The following is a 24,435-nucleotide window of genomic DNA, read 5'->3' on the forward strand; positions in this document are numbered from 1 at the left end:
TGAATGTCGTTTTATGCTGTTTTTATGCTCCTGGCTTGTTTTTATGGCTTGCTTTAATATTGATGATTCTTATGTAAGTTTTTATGATTTTTGCCATTTAGAAAACATGCAGTATATGCCAGATGCTACTTCCCAATCTGTGCAGTTTTGCATCGCATCAGAGAATCCATCAACATAAATCTCCATACACCTGTCCGGAATGCGGCGCCATCTGCAGGTCGGTCCATTTCCAAACCCACGTCACCAAGAACTGCCTACATTACACTCGAAGAGTTGGATTCCGGTCAGTATAATAACAATTCAAAGCGATTCAGGGGAATAATCGGCTCCCGAGAGCCACTGCAGGCTCCCAGATAAAGATTCCGTCATAACTTTTATAAAAACTTAAAAGACCCTTACTGTTTTGTTTTATATGAATCTCAGTCTTTTAAGACATGTGCTAGTATTTTTCATTGAACCACCATGATAAATGGGAAATCCATTTTTCTATATAAAAATAATTTGTGCAGCTTTAATTTTAGTAGTTACCTTTTCAGCTATTAAAATTTCTCTTTATCATATTATACCAATCATTGGTAGCAGGTGTTAAGTTTATTTTCCCTAGATTTAGCACTTTGCATATTTGCAGGTTTTTCACATCCCCTGCTACCCGATCCTTTAAGTGGAGAGACTGGGAATTGAACCTGGGACCTTCTGCATGCAAAGCAGGTGCTCTACCACTCAGCCACAGCCAATTAATTGATATATCTGCACATCACCAGATCCTCAATATAGGTCTCTCTCTTTCAGATGGTGAAGGAAGATAACTTATAATTTATTTCACTTCAATTGTAAGTCTGTGGGTGGATTCTGCTTTATTTTTAATTTTTTGTGCAGTGCCTAGTGCTTTTAGGTGCTTTACAAATAACAATAAGATCAATACTACCATACATCATATGCCATAAAGGCTATAAGAGTTCCTAAAAGGGGTGGGGGGAACAGGTGTGTGTTTAATTTGAAGTCCAGTTGATTTATCCAGTGGATAAACCAACAAATGCATTCATTGTTTAATCTACCCAGTAAATCAGTTAAAGCTTGTAGTACCCTTATTGATGGTGGAGAGTGCCATCAAGTCATTTCTGACTTATGGCAACACCTGCTGGAGTTTTCATGGCAAGAGATTAAGTGAGGTGGTTTGCCATTGCCTGTCTCTAAATAGCCATTCTGGTCTTCTTTCCTATCCAATGACTAACCAAGGCTGCCCCTGCTTAGCATCCAAGATCTGATGATGTTGGGCTTGTCTGGACTATCCAGGTTATTTAGTATGATAACAGTCCAGACTTGGAAACTTGTCTAGGGTTCCTCAGACACATTTCTTGCTACTGCTGACCTTCCTTCAATGGCACACACAGTCTTGGTGTGTTGAATGTGTTCTAGGCTGCCATTTCAGTTCATCAGTGCAGCGAGGCGGCCAAGTAAGCCTAGCCACAGGCCAGGTTAGTGCACAAGAGGCTGCTAGTATAGTGGTTACTTTATTTTATTTATTTATTTACATCATTTATAGTCCGCCTTTCTCACTGAGACTGAAGGCGGATTACTCAAGGTGGATTACACAGTATGAGGTTAATACAATCAAGTATCAAGTACATTTCAATACAATACCATAAGGTAAGCAGATACAAATTTAAAAGACATAGCATTAGCAATGATCCAAGACAATGTAGAAAAAATACTGCAGCAAAACATAATCAATTCTAGGACTAACATTAGACAACATGGAGCGCTGGTTGTATATAGGAGTACATATTTAAAGCAGCAGATAATATATAAGGCAAAAATAGTGACGAAGTCTATGATCCCCAACTCGTTAGTGTAGCACCTGAGACCCCATCCTTACAATACAGCCCTCCCATTTGAGTAAAAAGCCTTTTTGAACAGTTTGGTTTTGCATTGTTTACGGAAAGCCAGGGGAGTGGGGGCTCTTCTGACTTCCTCAAGCAGGTCATTCCACAGGATAGGGGCCACCACAGAGAAAGCCCTTGTTCGGGCTGCTGCTGATTTCACCTGTGTGCAGCCTGGCACCTGCAGGAGACCCTGTTCAGATGAGCAGAGCTGCCGTGGAGGAACATAGGGAGGGAGGCGGTCCCGTAGGTATGCCGGACCAAAGTGTGTCAGACTAGCCTCTGGGTGACCCAGGCTCAAGTCCCCGCTCTGTATCAACCGTTGCTGAGTGACCCGGGGCCAGATGCATACTCGCAACCTAACCTACCTCATAAATCGTGAGGATAAAATGGAGGAGAGGAGAAATTTGCATACTATCCTGAGCCCCATGGAAGAAGGGTGGAATTCTTTTTAAAAAGTAGTACATAAGTGTAACGAAATGATGTGACAGCCTGAAGTAATGCCATTTTAATGCTCTCTAGTGTTAAAAAGAAATTGCCTTGAGTGTAAATAGTGCATCAGCAAAATGGAGCAAAAAAGCTTTGCAATCATGTGCACAGAAGGGCTGCAGGCACGAGTGCAGAGGCTCCACCCCTTGCCTATGCATGATTGCTGGCTTGTAGGAGGATTGCCAGCTTCCAGTAGGTGGCTGGAGATCTACAGGAATTGCAGCTGATCTCCAGGCTACAAAGACCAGTTCCCTTGGAGCAAATGGCTGATTTGGCAGGTAGACTACAACAAGGGCACAAGCCCTAGGAACCCAATAAATCTATGATTATTATATCAAAATATTTTGTTATTTATGTCTTACTCACCAAGTGAATACAAAAAATGTACAATCAGTCAAATATTTACAATGCATACATCTATAAATACAACAAGTACACACATCTGTCCCATAGTTGCTGCAAAGTACACACATCTGTCCCATAGTTGCTGCAAAGAGTCAATGACAATTCTATAATCTAAATATGCTGGAGTAGTCCTTGGAATGATTCTTCCTCTTGTGTTCACATCAGGATGGTCAATGTAAAGGTAAGTGTCCAAAACAGCAATATCAGAAGAGCCTAATAGGATCCCTCTGGATCTCCAGGTAGGTGGCAACGAGCCTGCCAGCTTAGAGTTGCTCGTTTCGGTTTCCCTTCATCCTGGCCTCCTCTACACACATAATAGTCCCAATCACACTCTCCAGATGGATATTTTCATTTGGATATTTTCCGTTTCTGATCAATGCTAATTCACAGCATTTTTTGTATTCACTTGGTGAGTAAGACATAAATAACAAAATATTTTGATATAATAATCATAGATTTATTGGGTTCCTAGGGCGTGTGCCCTTGTTGTAGTCTGTTTGGGTTGGGACCCCTCTCTTTTTTGTTACTGGTGATTTGGCAGGTAGACTGTATGGCATTATACCCCGCTGAGGTCTCTTCCCCTCCCCAAACTCCTCCCTCCCCTGGTTCTACCTCCAAAATCTCCAGGAATTTCCCCACCTTAGCTTATTGCCACAGAGTCTACATAAGTAGGCCCCATGCCTGTGATTGAGAAGGTTTGAAAAAACAGCATTCCTGTTCTTGGGCACAGTGCCTATACACATAGACTTGTTGTGACACATGAAGACTCCGTGTTTACGATTGAGTGATTCCGTGTGGGTAAGGGGCGGAGCTAGTATTCTTGCACTCACTCCTCTAGGACATTGATTTCAATGTGTATAATATCCTTCCAGCTTCCCCTTCCGCAGTAGAAATAGATAGAATCGTATACAACACTCAGTTGGGTACATGGCAGGCAGGCACCTTTGTGAACCTATAACATGGGAAGGGCTCCCTAGATGTATAAAATTTAGGCATGCATTTTTGAGTGAGTCGGCTGTCAGTTCTGACTCATATAGGCCTAAATAGAATTTAAGAAGAGCTGGATCAGTCCATCTAGTCCAGGATCCTATCTCACACAGTGGCCAAACTGTTGCGTTGGAGGGCGAACAACAGGGCACAGACACCAAGGCTTTGTCCAGATGTTGCCTTAGGAAGCTGGTATTCCAAGGTTTACGGCTTCTGAAGGTAGACGAGCAAGGCAGAGGTTAAAAGTTTTGCCTTGAAACAGTTTCTGAAATCTTTCAACTGGGTGTTTTGCAATAACGCCGTAATAAAAAAAGTTTTTGTGTTCGCTTGTATCTTTCATGAGGATGAGGATTTGGGTTGACTTAACGTTTCCTGATCAAATAACATGAGTCATTACAGATGGAACAGATGTGTGGCAATAAGTTAGCCACACAATTTTTCCAGGGGCAAGTTTTGTGAGCAAGGTCTGTTGGAAGTTGTATGAATGGGAAGGGTGTGCCAGAAATTGCACAGAGAAATCAGGCCTGCCAAGTTCTGTGCGGCTTTCTTCTTTTTCTTTCAACCTCCAGAATTTTTTAAAGGAAATAAGTTCCCCCTGCTGGATGAATGACTGGATTACTTACCCACTCCTTTTTTTTGTAGATTCCCATGCGACACTGAAATCTTTCAGGATGTAGTCCTTAACAAATTTATGAGAAAGTTAAACCCCACTAAACTCAGAGGGACTTCATTTTGGGTAAAAGTATGTAGGATTCAGCTACTTTGGGTTAGGGATTAATGCATTCTCAATTTTAAGCCCAGGTGTAAAAGAAAATATGAGTTAATGGATAATTTGGGTATCAAATCCTATCTCTAGCTCAGATGAGAAAGTGAAATTAGACAGTGAAGAAGGGAGCTTTGACTCTCCAAAGCTTATGCCCTGAAAATCTGGACTCATATATCCTGCTGAAATTAGATATCTCTTTGTACAAGTTTCAGTGTTTGCAGGTAATTAGTCTTTTAAGTCAGAAGGATATTAAAGACATGATTATGAAATAATTAAATGCATTTCAAAGCATGCAGTATTGCTGACCTGTCTCATGTTGACAGCTCATATCTCTAGTTTACAAATCTTTCTAAGCTGATGAGAATCCTTGTCAAGGATATTGCCAGCCCTGAAGATGGTGTGTCTATCAGCCAGTGAATTTGCCTGTATAAAGCTAGTCCTGTATTATCTATAAGTACTCATCAGATTTTGGCCAAAGGATATCTTGTGTGTGTGTGTAAAGAGCTGTTAAGTTGCTGATGACTTACGGTGACCCCGTAGGGTTTTCAAAGCAAGAGACTTCAGAGGTGCTTTGCCATTGCCTGCCTTTGGGTAGTGACCGTGGGCTTCTATGGTGGTCTTCCGTCGAGGTACTGACAAGGCTGACCCTGCTTAGCTTCCAAGATCTGACAAGATCAGGCTAGCCTGGACCATCTAGGTCAGGGATGAGTGTATCTTGCCCTGGTAGAATGTGCCATATCTTAGGAACTAGAGCTGGACAATGCTAGAGGAGTTGTAGGTACAGCGATATGTCATTACCAGATGAGGAATTGTTTTATTGTTTCATGTTTGGTGGGATAATAATATGACTGAAATTGGTAGGATGCTGGAGGCCCAGATTCCAAAGAAATCTGGTGTTGTGGGTGGTGACATCAAGGCACAGCATGGCTGTCCTTAAAGAGTGAAGTTTGATTCCGATGTAACACCAAAAATAACTTCCATGCTACATGTATGAGCTCCTGTTCTCGTTTCTTCGCACGTGATGCTTTCCTCCTTCCCATCCTCCATTTGGACTAACAGTAGTTTCCCATTACATGAAAATGGGGGCAATCATAACTTCCCATGAAACTAGAAAACAACCTCCCATTTGATTATGGTTTGCAGTTCTGGTTTCCAGACAAACTATAATTTGCCCACTTGATATGTAAGGATAAATTATGGTTTGACAAGCAACAGCAAAGGGAGGGGGAGAATTTTAGTAAACAATGATAGAAGGAGGAGGGCACATATGAGGCCAAACCTCAGTGTCTTAGTACCGTCAGACTGTGATTTGGAGTTGTGTCTGAACCAAATCTGTCTTGTAACGGGGCCAAGTTGGTGATAGTCAGACATTGGAAAGCAGAAGCTCTTGCCTGTAAAATCTGTGGTTTGGGTGATGGGAAATCCGCACCCAGCCCTGATTAAAGGGGGCAGGCGGTCAAGCCTCGCGGATTTCTTAGTGGTTTGATTGCCTTTTCTGAAATAAACTGAGGCTGCCAGAGTGGTCTATTGTAAAGCCCGGTAAATATTCTTTGATATACAGTATATTTATTGAAGTGTTTAGGACTACTTTGATGCAGGTCTAATATATATTTTTGTACTGTTTGTGTGTTTTGTGATTTAATGCCAAAGAGATAGGGGAGAAAGAGTTAGAGGGCATTGTTCTGTTCCTTGCGTTATTTAACGATTTAAAGAACCCTTTTTTCTCCTTTTGTTAAGTTTGTCTCCCTTTTTATTTTCTAGTTACAGTTGATGGGAGTGTTTTTTTCTATTATGTTATTTCTTATTTGAAAGGAAACGTAGGTTTAGGGTGTGTTTTCAAACGAAATTAGGGTGCTCATCTTTGTTGAGAGCCCTCTTTATTTTCACACAATTGTCCTGCTAGGAAGCAAGTCTCTTGGGAAGCGTTCTGATAAAAACAGTTCAGAGTTTTAGCTTTCAACATCTGGCAGATGTTTTGCCTTCCAGTCTGCTTTTCACTGGAGCCATTTCCCAATCGGGGTCCCCAGTGTGTGAAGAAGACATTCAGACATTAACATATAACAAGACATGCTGGTATGGGTAGGGTTGGGTGGGGAGAGAAGAGAAATGATACACAGACTTCCTAGCTGGTGTTTGTCCCTGTGCGGAATGCAAACTGTGTGTTCGGAATAGATCCTCTGCAGTACCCTTGACTGACTTCTTTTGTGATTAGGAGGTTGGTCAAGATAAACCCTTCAGAGCGGTGATGCTCAAAAGTGGTCTTCCCTCTCTGTCTCTCTTACAGGTGCGTCCATTGCAATGTGGTGTACTCGGATGTGGCAGCGCTCAAGTCTCACATTCAAGGCTCCCACTGTGAAGTCTTCTACAAATGTCCCATCTGTCCAATGGCATTCAAGTCAGCACCCAGCACCCATTCCCACGCCTATACGCAGCACCCTGGAATCAAGATAGGGGAGCCAAAGTAAGCATTGCCCATCTTGTCTTCCTGCTTGACAGCTTTCAGTAACTGCTGGGCAAATGGCATTCAGTGTTGTGCTTCCAATGGCTGTCAGTCTGTATTGGATGCAGATCTTGATTGAAGGCTATTAGGGAAGCAGGGAAAGGGGAAGCAGGGGTGACTTGGACACTTTCTTTCCCTGCTTCCACCGTATGTGTCAATAAGAGAAGTTTGGAAATGTGTATTATATAAGTAACAGTCATCAGAGAGGTCCTTGCGGAAGATAGAATCAGCAGCAAACTAAGGTTTTGGGCCACATCGTGTACTGAATGTCTCAAAGCTTGTACTGTGAACCTCAGAGGTCTAGGATCCAGAAGAGTTAGCCATGTTAATCTGTAGTTGCAAAATAATAAAGAGTCCAGTAGGACCTTTAAGATTAACCAACTTTATTGTAGCATAAGCTTTCGAGAACCACAGCTCTCTTCGTCAGAGGTCTGTGGATCTCATGCTTGCCCCGAGTCTCGCTCCTGTGTTACAGCGTAAGAGGGGAATGAGAACTCGAGTGCTCCTGTGTAACATATGAACTGTCCTCTGTCCTTTAAAGAAAATAACTTGGCAAAGTTCTTTGCTAAGTTATTACTTGGCACAAGAGAGTGAATGTCATATTGCCGTTGGAATTGCTTAAGATCGTGGTTTATCAAGGGCAAATGCTCAGCTGCCCCATAGTGCATCTGTAAGAAATCATTTCTGGCATTTGGAAAGCCAAGAGCGTTTTACCTACCAGGTGGAACTTGATAAGCATTTTGAAGGCCTCCTGGTTTTTCCAAAGACATGGGTGCCCAAGAATGCCCGTTATTCTGCTGTCCTCCTAGGTGGAAGATGAAATGAAATTATCATACTGTGATTCATCTAGTTTGAGTGTGTTAAAAAGATCTCGAGCTAAAGCAGTATTTAATACTGTGGTTGCTTCTATGCATGACAGCCCGTATCTCCTGCAGAGAAGCAACTCCCATGTAGGAATTTTGCAGCCTTTTCCCGATCACCAAATCCATCTTTGTTGTTGAAGACCTGGGCGTAATCTTACTCTCACTCCAGATGCAAACTAGTTTAACTCTCATTCCTTTCAATGTTAACTCTGGGAACTCTGTTTCTGTAATGGTGATTAAAAGTTACCAATGTTAACATTTGCACAGTATTCCATAGAGACAGAATGTATATGGCAGAGAGTGCTGTCATGGTAGCAAATGCTACCCCAGCATAAGTGCAGTATATGTATAAAGAAGGATATGTGTCGGCACCTGTCCATGCGATGGGGATTCCTCCCAAAAATGCATCGTGTGGGCTGAACTTGTCATTGCAATGCCGCTTCCTTCCCATGTGTATGTTCAGTCTCCACTAAATGTTGTCTGAAAGGACTAGAGAATTCTGAGCACTCTTGCCAAACTAGGATTTCTCGAGCGAAGCTGTGATGATTTGCAGCCCCTAGATGCCATTTGAAAGCCTATGGCCAAAGTTTGGTGTAGTGGTTAAGAGCATGGGACTCTAATCTGGAGAGCCAGGTTTGATTCCCCACTCCTCCACGAAGCCAGCTGGGTGACCTTGGGCGAGTCACAGCTCTCTGGAGCTCTCTCAGCCCCGCCCACCTCACAGGGTGATTGTTGTGGGGTAATAATAACACTTTGTAAACCGCTTTGAGTGGGCATTAAGTTGTCCTGAAGGGCGGTATATAAATCGAATGTTATTACTATTATGGTTAAACTGGCTTCTCGTTGATGGACTCTGTGGCAGGGATGTACGTATAATCCTTTTTCTTAATATGCAAGGATGTGCATGCACTCACTGTGAAAAGGAGTCTTACCACAAGTCTTTTGCCCTTGACAGTCATGTTGATGTGTCACGGCCTCACATTTTGCTTTGGGTCCACTTCTATTTAAGGAGTAGATTATTCGTTAAAAGCAGCAGCAGTTGTCTTCTGCAGGCCGCCAGCAAAAGATGCCAGAACCCCCCCAAAATGATTTGCAGTCCCTAGACGCCATTTGAAAGCCTATGGCCAAAAAGCACGACACGCTGTTTAATTCTGTAACATTTGCCTTAGAGTTAAATCTCCTGCTGCCCTGGGCTGTCTCCATCGGGTTTGCCCAATTCAGTATAATCTGCTTAGCCAAAGGCTATCAGAGGTACTGTGACAATCTCCATCTGCTTAGATCCATTGCAAACAGATGAGCAAAAGGCATCAGCAGAGGTGAAGAGTAGAGAGAAGTCAGAAGTCAAAGATTTCATTTAACTTTTAACTTTGATTTTCAGTGGTGTATTGTTTAATAAACCATGAAGAATGCAGTTGATTGAATTATAATATATTTGGGCTGGTATACTACCATAGGCTGGAGCAGGGCTTTTTTTCTGGGAAAAGAGGTGGTGGAACTCAGTGGTGGAACAGTCAGGACTGCACAATGACATCACTTTGGGTCAGCTGGAACAAGGGGGGAGTTTTTAAAAGTTAAAATCGCCCTCAGCAAAAATGGTCACATGGCCTGTGGCCCCATCCCCTGATCTCCAGACAGAGGGGAGTGTAGATTGCCCTCCGCGCCGCTTGGTGCCGAGGGCAATCGAAACTCCCTTCTGTCTGGAGATCAGGGGGCAGGGCCACCGGCCATGTGACCATTTTCAAGAGGTGCCGGAACTCCGTTCCACCATGTTCCCCCTGAAAAAAAGCCCTGGGCTGGAGAAACTTCCTACTATTGAACCTTCCTCCAACTTAAGTGGATTTTTTTCCCCACAGAAGAGTCACTTAATTTGGAGGAAGATTCTGTAGGCTGGAGGAAAGCTTCAAACTTTGCTTAATGGAGTGGTGGGATACAGGGCTTTCTTTTGGGGAAGAGAGTTTGCACATCTTAAGGTTGGCTTGGATGCTTTTTTTTCTCTTGTGGACACGAATACTGGAGTGTCACCTGTGCCAAGAAATAAGTAACAGTGGTGATTGGCTCTATTTCTTCAACTTTCCTTTTTGTTCCTAGAATAATATACAAATGTTCCATGTGCGACACAGTGTTTACTCTGCAGCCTTTGCTCTATCGCCACTTTGACCAGCACATTGACAACCAGAAAGTATCAGTCTTCAAGTGCCCAGACTGTTCTCTTTTGTACGCACAGAAGCAGCTGATGATGGATCATATCAAGGTCTGTGGGTGTCTCATTTCGTTTGGAAACAAGACTGTTGCATGCAACAATCGTGGGAAGTCAGCTAATTGCAGGGAAGCTACCACTGTAAATGACGGTAGGTGGTAGTTCACCTGTTCTCAACAGGCAAGCAGCCCTTGGAATCCAGCAGAACTTCACAATATAATTTGCATAGTATTGGGCTGAAAAAAAGTGGTTTACCCGGAACAAAGATGACGTCACTTTCTTCTAAATCCTTTTTCAGAGGCTTTTCTTTGTCTAGAGGCAGAGGAGTTAGCCGTGTTAGTCTGTAGTTGCAAAATAGTAGAGAGTCCAGTAGTTTGTCTAGAGGGGTAGCTATCTTGCAAGTCTAAGAGCGGAACTACAAGTGACAAAAGGCACAGATTGAACACTTGTCAGCTTCCCTCAAGTTTTGATGGGAAATGTAGGCATCCTAGTCTTGCAGCTTCGCTCTCTGACTGCTGTCCAATGGACTTTTCAACTGTCACTTGTCCAACATTCCGCCAAGCTGCCTACATTTCCCATCAAAACTTGGGGGAAGCTGACAAGTGTCCAATCTGTGCTTTTTGTCACTTGTAGTTCCGCTCTAATTCTAAGCTCTAAACTCTGACTTCTAAGCTCTGACTTAGAAAGTGGCTTAGGATGGCACTCTTAGCCTGTAGCAAAAATTAAACAGGATCCTTTTGACATCTTAATGCTTAACGTTTTATGACAGCATACGATTTTGCAGACTAGAGCCTGATCAGCATCTGTCAGAGTTGGCTCAGTAACAAAGTGTAAGTGATTGCATTTGTACTAGTGAGAATGCATATATAAGATAACTTTTGAATCACTCTTATGGAAAACAACCCAGAGCTCCTTCTTCGGAGGATTTTAAGCAGAGGCTAATATGGCCAACTGGCAGCAATGCTGATTGTATGACTCAGTACGAACTTAGATTGTGAGAGGGAGGGTAGGAAGGGGTGAGCCAGTGCTCAGCTCTTGCGGCCCTTTCTTATGGGCCCAGGGTAATGCTGATTGCCACTTCAGGGCCAGGAAGGAATTTTCCTCCAGATTGGCCATGGATCTTGGAGGTTTACCTTCCTCTGAGCATTAAGCAGGGAGGGGGGGGGGGTCCCTGGAGGAGTAGGGAGAGGGAGCTCTGGATTTCCTGCATTGTGCAGGAGGTTGGACTAGATGAGCCTTGAGATCCCTTCTAGCTCTGTGTTTCTGCATCTGCTATCTGCCCAAAGAAGTCTAGTGCTTCTGTATCAGGTGTTGCACAGCAAGTGTACACGGGCCTTGGGTCCCTTTGATTCAGTGGAGCTGAACTTCTGAGTAATTGACGTTTCGGCTTATTAAGTCAGGGGATGGTAGCTCATTGGGTCCTCTCTAAACAACGAGTATCTGTTTGTTTATTTCAGTCTATGCACGGGACGCTGAAAAGTGTTGAGGGGCCTCCAAACCTGGGCATCAGTCTGCCGCTGAGCACAAAGCCCACCACTCAGAACTCAGTGGGTCACAACAAAGAGGACTCCAAGGCCGTTAACGGGACCGAAAAGACAGAGAAGAAATCCCCCTCCCCTGTAAAGAAAGCAGAGCCCAAAAAAATACCCAATCCTGGCTGGACATGCTGGGAATGCGACCGGCTGTTTACGCAGAGAGATGTTTACATATCTCACATGAGGAAAGAGCATGGAAAGGTAAATAAAAGGCTGTATCTTCCATGGACGAGAGAAAGAGAGAATCTGTCAGCCTGACGCTGAAAGATTTTACCAGTCTGCCTTTTCACGGGTGCATCAAATAAATAGGTGGATTGCATTTGCTCTCATATCAGCTTCAGTATTTTTAAAATCACTGTACATACATTGTATTTTGTATTCTTATATTTATTGACATATTACATACAAGTTGTGAATAGCTGTATGACATTTCCTCAACCACAGAAATGGCACCAGAGGTGTTTTTAAAACTCAAAAATAACTAAGGAGTTTACTTACATTGATGGGGAAAGGTTAGATGAAGTCAGGAGGTGAAGCTTTTTGAGGTAAAATTCAACATATATGCATCTAGTTCATTGAGGTAACTTTCAGAACATGCACAGACTTCAGTTTTTAGGCTCTTCGTTGTCACTTAAGGCTTCTGTTTCCCTTGTTTCTTCCCTCAAGCAGTTGAATATACTTTCTTTTTAGTATTCTCCTTCACTTCCGGGGCTAGGAAGGCTGGTACACTCTTTTTAGTACCCTGAGCCCCCTCTCTTCATACACACCGGTTCTTTCCTTCAGTCCTCAACTGAATCTGGGAGGCTCCTCAGGCCGTTCTCCGCACACCCGACCAAGGATTCCCCTCTCCCTAGAGCTGTCTCCCTGTTTCAACAGGGAAGGGACCATCTCCTTTAGAAGATCCACCCCTTTCTTTTTGGCCCGTTTGGGATTCTGCACTTACTACCTAAACCTCCTGCCAACTCTCCCAGCTCTCCTGCCAGTGCTGAAACCGCTTTCCCTGCGGACTCCATCTCTCCACTCCCCTCACACACTTCCATTTTTCTCTGCCGGGACTCAAAATCCTCCTTTCTTGGTTCAGCTACTCGATCAGAGGCCCTGGAGCAGCCTGCCGCTCACAGCTCTCTGATTCTGAGAGGGATTAACTCTTAACAGTGCTGCAAATGTGTGTGTAACCAGCCCTTCCAGGTTTCTTTAAAACATGCAGTCCGTCACACGCTGGTATAGACATGTTTAACTCTTGAGTGATTTCTGCTTCTCAGTATACTTTTATATATAAGATTTCTAGTACTTCGTACATTTTGTTTGACCATAGATAGCCAGCCTGTTAGCGGGTAAGGTTCCACAGAACTTGTTTTCGGGCCAGTTCATGCATCCATTCTGCTCATTGTCATCCTTGATCTTTCCCCCCACCCCCTGCAATAACTCATAACAAGCACCAACTCTGATCTTCTCTACCGTAGGTCAACCCACATTGGAAAGGTTAGCAACGGCATTCTGTAAACAAGAGGGTGCTTGCTTTGAAGCTTGCTAGTAAGGCCCTCGTTGTGAGCTGATCATTCTGCTTCTCTTTGCCCTAAAAGTTGGACTGTTTCAGACAGGGATTGCTGTACACTCACCATGATGGCATTTTACCATTACCCCTAGCCCCACAATGCCTTGGATTGAGCCCCCACAATGAAAAATGGCTTGTGGGAGAAGCTGTGGTAATCCTGACAGACTGGATCAGATGTAATTGGATGTCACGTGCATCAAATCAGCTAGTTATGAAACCACACTGGAGTTTCTCAAATTCATGGAATTTCCCTCCAACACATGCGTACGCACAAACAGAAACACACCCACGTAAGTGCCTTATACTGAGTCAAACCATTGGTCTGTCCAGCACCGTATCTCAGGTAGAGGTCTGTCACACTAACTACTGCCTGATTCTTTTTGATTGGAGATGGTGAGGATCGAACCCAGCACCTTCCGCACATCAAGCAGATGTTCTGCCCCTGAGCCGTTGCTCCCCTCCCCATGTTATGTAAGCCAATATCTGTCTGTGGCCTTCAGCCTGATTCCTCCTATTAAGAATGTTTTTGAAGTAGTAAAATTAAACAGGAGGAAAGGGGCGAGTGGGGGGGACCCAGCACATAATTTCCATGGCTGATATTCAGCAGAAACCCCTGGGCTTGAGTAAAACTAATAAAAATCATGTCAGTTTTGCTGCCTGAGGTAGCAGAGGGAGAAAGCTACAGATGCCGTGTGGGAAATATTGTGAAAATGTAATAAGCTCATAGGTGTTAGCACAGCCGAAACTTTCTGGACCTGGTGGGTGAAGGGCAGCATAATGAAATTCCCGCACACAGCAGCCTTCCGAGACAGAAGCTGAAAAGGGCAGAAGTGAATCGTACCAGACTGTGAGAAGTTCTTGGGATATGTGCTGACGGCTAGTACGTTCCCTTGGATTGCGTGTACCATTTGCTGTACATTTGGAAGCCGCTCCCCCCCAAGCTGAATCATGTAGGTCTTCACCTACATATAGATCCTTCCTGGTGTTTATCCTTTGTGTAGTGGTGTGCTAAGACAGGCTTGCGGCTGAGCTTATGGGGCAACCCTGTGCTCAGGTGCAAGAGAGAGAGAGTGGCAGCAGTAGTCCTGTCTGCACACCAGCAAGCTGTAGAACTACAGTGGCTAGGGTGAGCTATGAGCATAGCCCTCAGAATTGCCTTGAGGGATCGGTCCTGCAATCTGCATCCAGCTATAACCTGACAGATGCTTGAGAGATCTTGTTTATTTATTTATTTTGATTTATACCCCGCCCTCCCCACAGTTGGACTCAGGGTGGCTAACAACATTAAAGAAATACATTAAAAGTCACAGATTTGTGGAAGACTGAACTCTCTGTAGGGTTAAATAGAGCTTCTGCATACAGAAGCAGTCAATCTTTGAATAAAAGAAGCTGGGGACAAACAAATGGGGGTGATACCCTACCATCTCAGATTCCTGGAGCTTGCTGTCAGTTCCTGCATCTCCCTTCTCCCAGCTGGTGGCTTCTGCCAGGGACACCCCATCACATTGGATGCCGACTTCGCGGAAGTTTTTCTTCATCGCTGGGGACTGCGATTGAGGGCTGGGATTGGGAGCTTGCAGGAAGTCCTCTTCTGAGGAGGTGTATGAACTGTCACCTTGGGAGTCTCTGGTTGGCATATCCTCTCACGATGATCCTGAGCTCCCTGAGAACTACTCCTCAGACTCCAAAGTACTGGCTACACTAGGACCTCCAGATGCATCTTCTTCCTTTCTGTCTTCACACATCCATCCATTCACGTCTGCTTCATTCCGTTCTGGTCCAAGAAGTAAGCCTTCCTCTTCTTGCCTAGCAGGGCAGAAAGGTCGTGCTCTACACTCTTGTTTTTGTCTCCGGCATCTCCTTGTTCCAAGAGAGATACTAGCCCTTTTCAGATGACGCCTCCTGGGTGGAAATACTGTGCACAGAGGTTGAGTGGGAACAAGCTTTCTAGTCTGTTCTCTCTCAGTTACTGGCATGTGAGCTTACACTCGTGCAAATTACACTCCTAAAAACTGCCTCTCTACACTTGTTGTTTCCAGCAGGGATATACTGTCAGGATGAGGCTGTCTCCCATGCATCGAGGTTTTGTGGCTGTCGGCCATTGCCCTTCCCCTGCTTGCCTTAGGCTTGCATTGTAGGCAAGCGATTGACTCCTCTTGAAGATAGTCTCGGGTGGCTAGCCATGTTGTTCTACAGTATTCAGGTCCAGAAGCACCTTAAAAACCAACTAGATTCCCAGGGAGATAGATCAAGGTGGGTAGCTGTGTTTGTCTGTTGCAGTAGAAAAGAGCAAGAGTCCAGTAGCACCTATAAGACTAACAAAATTTGTAGTAGGGCATGAGCTCATACCCTACCACATTTTGTTAATCTTATAGGTGCTACTGGACTGTCGTAGATTTCCAGGGTATGAGCTTTTTAGAGTCAAAGCTCCCTTCATTAGACTTTTAGCTTTGATTCTCGAAAGCTCATACCTTGGAAATCTAGTTGGTCTTTAAGGTGCTGTTGGACCCGAATCTTACACCTTTTGAAGGTACCTTTGCAGAAGCACGCTACCCAGAAAGACAGCTATACAATTGCAGGTGTAGCTGTCAGTAGGTTGTTAACGGCTGATTTGATGTTTTATTTTTTTAAATTTCGGGGACATCATTCTTAGGCCCTCTTCCAGAGAGGGAGCTCACCCAGGGACCCCATCCCTTCCACCTCCTGTCCTGGAGTCCAAGACAGACCTTTTCTTTTTGCTAATTATTTCCTAAAACTGAAGCAAAAAAATCTCATCAGATTTCAGAAGCTAAGCAGAGTTTGCCCTGGTTAGTACTTGGATGGGAGACCACCGGGGTTGTTACACAAAAGAAGACAATGGCAAACCACTTCTGTTTGTCTCTTGCCTAGAAAACTGTGGGGGTCACCATAAGTTAGCTACAACTTGACGGCACTATTTATATGCACAAGCGTTATCCAAAAAGGTTTTTTTTTAAAACCAAGAGCACTGGGTCTGTAATGATTGCAAGTCTGTCTATAAAACCTTTAGCTTTTCAGAACATTGTAGATTGTGTTGAGGAGCTGTTGCTATCTGCAACACAAACTGGTACTTTCTTTTTTTTTTCTTGTTCCACAAGTCACGCTGGTTTTGCCCTGACTCAGGCTTCGAGAACCAGTACCTGTGCAAAACCAAAGCTATTCAGTGACACAAAATGCCCAGCCACAATATACTTGTGCATATTTTGGGGTAATGGTTGATGAATGATTGGTTATGTACACATCAATTCATAACCTTTTAAAAAAAAAACTAAGTGTAAGACTATCTCCTTCATATCAGTAGCCGGCCGTTGAAGAACTTTGTCCCCTCCCTCCTATGTGAGGCTGATTAGATCAGGAACTATTTGCCGTCTGCTCTAGTCCATTTCACCGCTGGGTTGCCTCTGGGGATTAGCTGTAATTAGTAATTAAAGAAGAGGAGAGTGAAAGTGAAAAAATTGGTAGTTTTTAAGCTACTGATATGATATCAGGGCCCTTTTCGCACTGCTTACCTGCTGCCGCAACGTCGCGAAATATCGCGCGAAACCCGTGGAAGATAGCGTCTTCTCGTGAGAGTTTTACGTGACATCACGCAAAACTCTCGCGAGAAGACGCTATCTTCTGCGTTTTTTGCACGATATTTCGCGACGTTGCGGCAGCAGGTAAGCAGTGTGAAAAGGGCCCAGATCAGAACATTTCTTATAACAGGCTACAAACTGTACAGAGAATAGAAGGAGATACTGTTCCAGTCCACAATGGATGGCATACGTACTAGGAAAGGGAGTGTTTGACCCACAAATAACAAAGCTGGTATTAGGGGATTAGTTAGGGGACATGGTGGACCTGTGTACTTTAAGAACCACTTACTAGTCTGTCAAGGTTAGTATTGTCCATTCTGACCAACAGCAGGTTCGCAGGCAGAGGGGTCTTTCGCATCACCTGCTACTTGACCCTTTTAACTGGAGATTTAGCTGGGGACTGACCCATTCCAAGCAGGTCCTGTACCACTGATCCACAGCCCCTCTTGAGAGAGGGCTTAAAAGGGGAGAGGTGGGTGGCTGGATGAACTGGGGTGTGTGTGTGGAGGAGATCTTTTTGATCATGGGATGGTGGAAGTAGAGGAAAATACTGCAGCTTGTGCTAGAGCATTCTGTTCATCTGCAAAAAAAAAGTCCCTGGTTTAATCTGCAGCAAAAGGATCAACGGTAATAAGGTGGAAGAGATCCTGCTTGAAACGCCAAAAGAACCTGTCACTGTAACTCAGGTCTCTATAACTAGCACCGTGGCAGAGGTGAAAAGGAGGCCGGACCTTTAGTACACAGCCTTGCGCCCTCTAGTGGATGTATGGCTTTGGAAGTTTCTATGTAGTCTGTGGTTCTTCTGTGATGTAGAAAGGTAGAAGGGGTGATGAGTGAGGGAAATCTCCAATGAATGTGAAAGTAAGTCCCTCCCCGAGTTGCTACTAACATGTCACGGTGTCCATTCCATGTTAATTTTTTCTTCCTTTCTCTTTAAAGCAAATGAAGAAGCATCCTTGTCGACAGTGTGACAAATCTTTCAGTTCCTCGCACAGTCTCTGCCGCCACAACCGTATCAAGCACAAAGGCATTAGGAAAGTATATACCTGCTCGTAAGTTCTGCTTTTATTATCTATTTGTTGTTTCCAGCATTTCTATGCCTCCTTTCTGTTCCGTCACAGCAACCAAGGTGGCTCTCAGTTAGAACAAAACACTATAAAAATATTGCGTGTGTGTGATATGCCCTCAAATTCCTTCCAACTTAGAGCAACCCTACGAGTGAATGTCCTCCAAAGCATCTTATCGTTGATAGCCTTGCTCAGCTCTTGCAACCAGTCAATCCACCTCATGTTTATTGAGTCAATCCATCTCATGTTAGGTCTTCTTTTCATACTGCCTTCAGCTTTTCCTAGCATTACTATCTTTTCCAATGAATCTTGTCTTCTCCTCATGTAACTGAAGTATGATAGCATCAGTTTAACTGTTTTAACTTCTAGGGAGAATTTGGGTTTGATCTGAACTAGAGCCCACTTAATTGGCTTTATGTTGGTCCATGGTGTCCATAAAACTCTCCTCCAACACCATGTTTCGCATGAATAAATTTTCTTCCGGTCAGCTTGCTTCATTGTCAAACTTTTATTTCCATAAATAGGAAAGGGGCTATACTACAGTATGAATTATCATGATCTTGGTCTCCAGTGTCATGTCCTTACACTTAAAAGATTTTTTTTCTAGTTCCTTCATTGCTGCCTTCCAAGTCTCCCTTTCTGATTTCTTGGTTGTAGTCTCCCCTTTAGTTGATGATTGAGCTGAGGAATAGAAAATCTTTAACCATTTCAATTCCTTCATTGTCAGCCTTAAAGTTGTGTAATTCCTCGGTTGTCATTACTTCTGTTGTCTTGATGTTCAGCTGTCATCCTGCTTTGGAACTTCGTCTTTTAACCATCAGTAGCTGATTCAAGATTTTACTGTTTTTTTGCCAGTGTCACCTGCCTATCTCAAACAGTTAATATTCTTTCCAGTAATTTTCACTCCGCCTTCATCTAAAACGAATCCAGCTTTTCTTATGATATGTTCTGCACATATACTGAACAGACAGGGTGATAAAATATATCCTGTCTGACAACTTGGCCAATTGGAAACCATTCGGTTTCCCCATATTGTGCCCTAAAGTGGGTGGATACATCTTAGTATGGTGTTTCAGCTTTGCCCATGCCACTTTGAGTAACTGATGTTATTGCTCTCAGGTTAATTGACACACTCCGACCCCCTGTCGACATTAAGGTGTGCATCCACCAAAGAAAGGAAAATATCATAAAAACAATTAAAACCAAAACTTAAAAACACATAAGGCAGCAATTAAAACATAGGACAGGAAGAAGGGACCCCTGAAGGGATGCCAGAAGAAACAAAAACGTCTTCACCCACTGGCAGAAGACAGTAACAGAAGGGGGCAGATGAATATCTATGGGGAGAGTAGTTTTGGTGCCACCACTGAGAAGGCCCTCTCTCACATTGCTAGCCACCCAATCTCAGAAGATGGGGGCACCTGAATCAGAGCCTCAGAAGATGACTAGCAGTCAGATAGGTTTGTATGGGAGTGGGCGGTCCTTCAAGTATGCTGGTCCAAAGTCGTATAGGGGCTTTAAAGGTCAACACCAACAACTTGAATTGGGTCCTGAAACAGTTTGGGAGCTAGCGTAGATGGGCCAAGACTGGAGGAATATGGTCCCTACGACCTACTCCAATCAACATCCAGGCTGCAGCATTCTGCACAAAATGAAATTTCAGAGCACTTTTCAAGAGCTCATTGCAACAATCTAATCTAGATGTTAAAGTTGTTTTGTTTTTAAAACTCTGAAAGGGAGAGAGGGAGAAAAAGCAACTGCAGCCAGATTTACTCAAATTTCCTTATTGTTACTAATGATCAGGGCTGGCGCGTCCATTGAGGTGGTGGGGGCAGCTGCCGTGAGTGCTGAACTTAGAAGGAGTCGCCGTCCCCGCTCACCTCTCCGCCCCTTTGCCGCTGCTGCTCGCCTCAGCTCAGGTCCCGGCAAGCTGGGCGCCCTGGCAGTGAGCAAGGAGACGAGTGGGGAAGCAGGATGCCCTGCTTGCCTCTCCGCCCCTTCGCTGCTGCTGCCCGCCTCGGCTCGTGCGGCAGCAAGTAATGCTGGTGCCGGCCTGCTAATGATGATAATTAACATTTGTATTGCACTTTCAAACTCATCAAAGTAATCCTTCCTTTGATAAGCATTTGACTCAGTGTAGAATCCAGGACCTAAGGAGAGAGGATTTCAACATTGCACCTGCTAGGAACCCTTTGCAGGTTAATCCATCTGCTTCAGAAGCTTTACATTTCCACTGTGAAAGTTTGCATGATTCAAAAGATTATGGTAGACAGTTTCGGTGGCATTGTCACTTTTCATGTGGCAACAGTCAAGCTAGTTGGTCCAGTTGGAGCTGAAAGCGCACCCTAGACTGTTCCCTGTGGCTGCTCATTGTTGATTTGATCAAGGCATTCCAGATTATGCTTTAGGAATCTGCATGCCAAAACGCTTATCTCCCTTGATGTCAAGCAAAAAACAGGAATAAGGGAAGTTAGTCTAGGTTAGAGATAAAGGTGGTGGTGAGGGCAATGGGTAGATAAAAGTGTTTTCTCAAAGCCAGAAGGTTTGCTTGGACACTACCACTGAATTTGAGAACAACCCCTAACTCTGGCTTTCCAAAAAGACATTGCAAATATCACCTCTCCTGGATCTTGCACTCATTGGGCCATTGCTTTACGTCTCTAGCTGATTTTGGTGGTTTTATTTAAAGTTTACTTAATTATAATAAGATCAAAGTGGGTAGTCTGTCTGTAGCAGTAGAAAAGAGCAAGAGTCCAGTAGCACCCATAAGACTTAACAAAATTTGTGGTAAGGTATGAGCTTTCGTGAGTCACAGCTCACTGCTATCTGAAGAAGTGAGCTGTGGCTCACAAAAGCTCCTACCCTACCACAACTTTTGTTAGTCTTATAGGTGCTACTGGCTCTTTTCTATAATTCTAATAAGTCCTAGGCAACGTAGAAATATTATAATAATAGTTGAATGGCGGTATGCTTTGTGTTTGTGGTGGTGCTTTGTCTTTTTTTAAGTGCAATTTGCAGCTCTTGGATGAAGAGCCTGAAAAGGCATGAAAAATGTCTTTGTCACACCCTCATGGCCCTCCCTATGTCCACTGATAGTGAATTCCACAACTTAATTAATGGTTGATTGAATCCAGTGCCCATCAGCTTTAGCTGGTGCTCCTGAGTTCTAATCCAGTTTGTTTCCACATGGGCATCGGTGCAAAGTTACCTGGGCACTTTTGTGACACCTCACTTCAGTCAGTCAGATCCTCGTGCAGTAAGTTTATACCACTTGCATGCACAAATGAGCGATGTGCGCATGCTCACGCATTCCTCCTCCTCCTTCTTGGTCTTGTGTGGCTCAAGTGGCATGAAAGCCTGGTGCCTACTTATGCCTGCTGTGCATTTCTACAGACATTGCCCAGATTCAAGACGGACTTTTACCAAGCGATTGATGCTCGAAAAACACATTCAGCTGATGCATGGCATTAAGGAGCCCGATGTGAAAGAGATGACAGAATCAACCAACGTAGGAGAAAGTGAAGTCAAGGAAGACACCAAGGTGAGAGAGATGCGAGTAGTCTGATTTCTCTACAGATGTTTTTTGTTACCGGAATCCTCTCCACTGAACAACAAATCAGAGCTAGAAAGAGCAGAAGGCTCATTAATCAGGAGAAAGCCTTTTGCAGTCCTGTTTTGTGGCCCATTTTGAAGATTGGCACAGTCTTTGTGCTTGGATGGGTACCTTTTTGTTGTTGTTGTTAATGTGTGTGTTGATTTTTTAGCCTGATCCAGAGATATTTCTGGTACAACTGAGACAGGCATGCTTAAAGAGGCGAGGTACACACAAACTCCAGACTGAGTTGGCCCTGAGCAGAAGGACAGTGTTCAGTGTAAAAAGCGTGGCCACCCAATATCCTGTCTTGTATAATACAGCCATATGCAGTCAGATGATTGATCCACCCTGCAACTGGCTATTCTGACTAGCAGTGGCTCTCCTAAGGCAAGTGTCTTTCTCCCTAACCAGAGATTAAACCTAGACCCGAGGCATGTGCTCTAGCACTATGCATAGAACTCTCCCAACAAGGTCCAGTCCAGTGAAGCTCTATCTATGCTTTTCCCATAGGGGGAGAACTTTATTTGTCATTGGCTTGGAAAACAGAACACGGCGTTTATGTGCTGGGCTCATGGGCTACATTGGCTCTGACCTAAGAAACAGTTTAGATCACCATAATAAAGGAAGATTACAGTCGCAGTGCTGGAGGTGAAGTAGGCATCTGTGGGTCGAGCTGCATGTCTGTACAAAGATATGCGTGGAAAATGTGGGTGGTGATGAGTAGTTTGGGAAAATGTAGGCAGTGTCTGCTGCAGGATTTTTACATTTCCTCATATGGACAGCAAGTATTTACTTACTTACTTACTTAATTTGTAATCCTTCCCCTCTTCCCCAGGGGGACCCAAAGTGGGTTGGATCATTCTCGCCTTCATTTTATCATCACAACAACCTAGTGAGGTACATGAGTGTGTGTGACTGAGGTCACCCACTGATGTTTCATGGTGGAAGAGGATTCGAACCCGGGTCTCCAAGATCCTAGTCTGACACTAACCACTGCACCACACTGGCTCTGCTGTTGGATGCCTGCCTGGAACCACAATTGTCACTCAGAAACATTTGTGGCAGTGTTTTGGATTGCCGTCGGTGTTTTAAGAGCCAGCTTCATCATCATCAAATTTCTGTCAAGACTTAGCAAACAAGAAACTTGTCGTGTGCCTGTTAGTTAAGAATGCAAAAAAAAAAAAAGTCTTGCTGCACCCACTATCCAAATGACTGTGGAAACTGACAAGGAAGATAAGGGTGTGGTGGCCTTCCACAATGAACTGCCTCCAGCATCTCATATGCAGAAGGATTCTGCTTGTAAATATAGTTCCTCATTTAGCTATACTTAGTTGGCTAGAGAGTTAAGAATGTAGGACTAGGATCAGGTGTGAATCCGCACTTTGTTGTGGAAGCTCAGTGAGTGACCTTGGACCAGTCTTGCTTTGTCAGTCTGACCCACCTCCCAGGGTGTGTGTTGTGGGGATAAAATGGAGGAGAAGAGAACGGCGTAGTAATGTAGTAAGCCACACTGGCAGTCATGGAGAATCCTGACCTCCCTGTTCAGTCTTATTTTTTTTTGCACCATCTCAGCAAGCAATGAGCAGATCAGGTTTGTGGCACTGGATTCCATAAAATTAATTGCAGAAGGGTGCATGTGGAGAACTTAAAATATTAGAACTCTGGGGTGTCTGCACAGTTGGCTTAGATGCCTTGATGCTCTCGGCCTCCCCTGCTGTTGGTAATGCAACAGTGGTTTGTGTTCAACGTTGTTTCGACTTTCTATGGCTCATTTGCAATAACACGATGATGACCATAGATTTAGGACAGGCTAAAGGAAGTTAGATTTTTCATACAGTGCATTATTAACTTGTAGAACTCTTCGCCATTGGATGCAGCAGTAACCATGGTCTTAGATAATTTCAAAAAGGGATTTCGTCTTGATGCTAAATAGAATCTCCCTGTTTGGAGGCAACATCTCTTTGAATGGGGAAGGTTTGCTGCCCTGCCCTGCCCTGCCCTGCCCTGCCTGTCCAAGTTATCTAGATAGTCACTGTAGGAAACAGAAATAGGGAGTGGATTGACCATTGGTGTGAACTGCTAGAGCACTTCCGTTGTGTGAAAATTTATTTAATTTTGTCTGTTCTGAACTCTACTGCTAGTCAGATTGATTGATCTGTTGTATAAACAGATCCTAGCTCAAATAGTGGTTTTCTGCTTCTTTAGAAGTATGGAAACACGGGATATAACGGAGCAAAACTGCATGGTTATAGCTGGATTTTTATAAAATGGCTGTCTTGTCCACTTCAGGTTCCCAGTCCAAAGCGTAAATTGGAGGAACCAGTGCTAGAGTTCAGGCCCCCTCGAGGTGCCATCACGCAGCCACTGAAGAAGTTGAAGATCAACGTTTTCAAAGTCCACAAGTGTGCAGTGTGTGGCTTCACAACAGAAAACCTCCTTCAGTTCCACGAACATATCCCCCAGCATAAATCGGACGGCTCTTCCTACCAGTGCCGGGAATGTGGTCTCTGCTATACCTCCCACGTCTCTCTTTCCAGGCACCTCTTCATTGTGCATAAGCTGAAGGAGCCTCAGCTAGTCTCCAAACAGAATGGATCCGGGGAAGATAGCCAACAGGAAAATAAACCCAGCCACGAGGAGGAGGCATCGGACAATGCCATGTCCGACCGGAAATGCAAAGTTTGCTCAAAGACCTTTGAAACGGAAGCTGCCTTAAACACCCACATGCGGACCCATGGGATGGCTTTCATTAAATCAAAACGAATGAGTTCGACTGAAAAATAACCTGCCCCTCCTCCATCTCACACATGCAATTCAAAAGCAAAAGAAGAAGAAGAAGATGAAGAAGAAAGCTTTCTCTACTTCAGAACACAAACAATTTTTGGCGGGTACAGAAATTTCACCTACAGTAGTGTTAACGGTTCTGCACCGGCTGTTGCAATATAGTCTATATTTAAATGTATCTTCCTCACTTCTTCACTATAGATAATAGATATATAGAGA

General features: G+C 44.0%; 1 protein-coding gene across 1 annotated transcript in view; it reads left to right on the forward strand.

The window, feature by feature from the left end:
• ZNF532 (zinc finger protein 532) overlaps positions 1 to 24,216 on the forward strand; it is a 39,565-nt gene extending 15,349 nt beyond the window's left edge. The window contains exons 2-8 of the mRNA XM_054986970.1: positions 102 to 283; positions 6,812 to 6,988; positions 9,979 to 10,141; positions 11,545 to 11,823; positions 17,710 to 17,822; positions 21,231 to 21,378; positions 23,722 to 24,216. Coding sequence (XP_054842945.1) covers positions 102 to 283; positions 6,812 to 6,988; positions 9,979 to 10,141; positions 11,545 to 11,823; positions 17,710 to 17,822; positions 21,231 to 21,378; positions 23,722 to 24,216 — 1,557 coding nt within the window. The remainder of the gene's footprint in view (positions 1 to 101; positions 284 to 6,811; positions 6,989 to 9,978; positions 10,142 to 11,544; positions 11,824 to 17,709; positions 17,823 to 21,230; positions 21,379 to 23,721) is intronic.
• The last annotated feature ends 219 nt before the right edge of the window (positions 24,217 to 24,435 follow it).

Source organism: Eublepharis macularius, chromosome 8, assembly GCF_028583425.1.
Source record: "Eublepharis macularius isolate TG4126 chromosome 8, MPM_Emac_v1.0, whole genome shotgun sequence".
Classification (NCBI taxonomy): domain Eukaryota; kingdom Metazoa; phylum Chordata; class Lepidosauria; order Squamata; family Eublepharidae; genus Eublepharis; species Eublepharis macularius.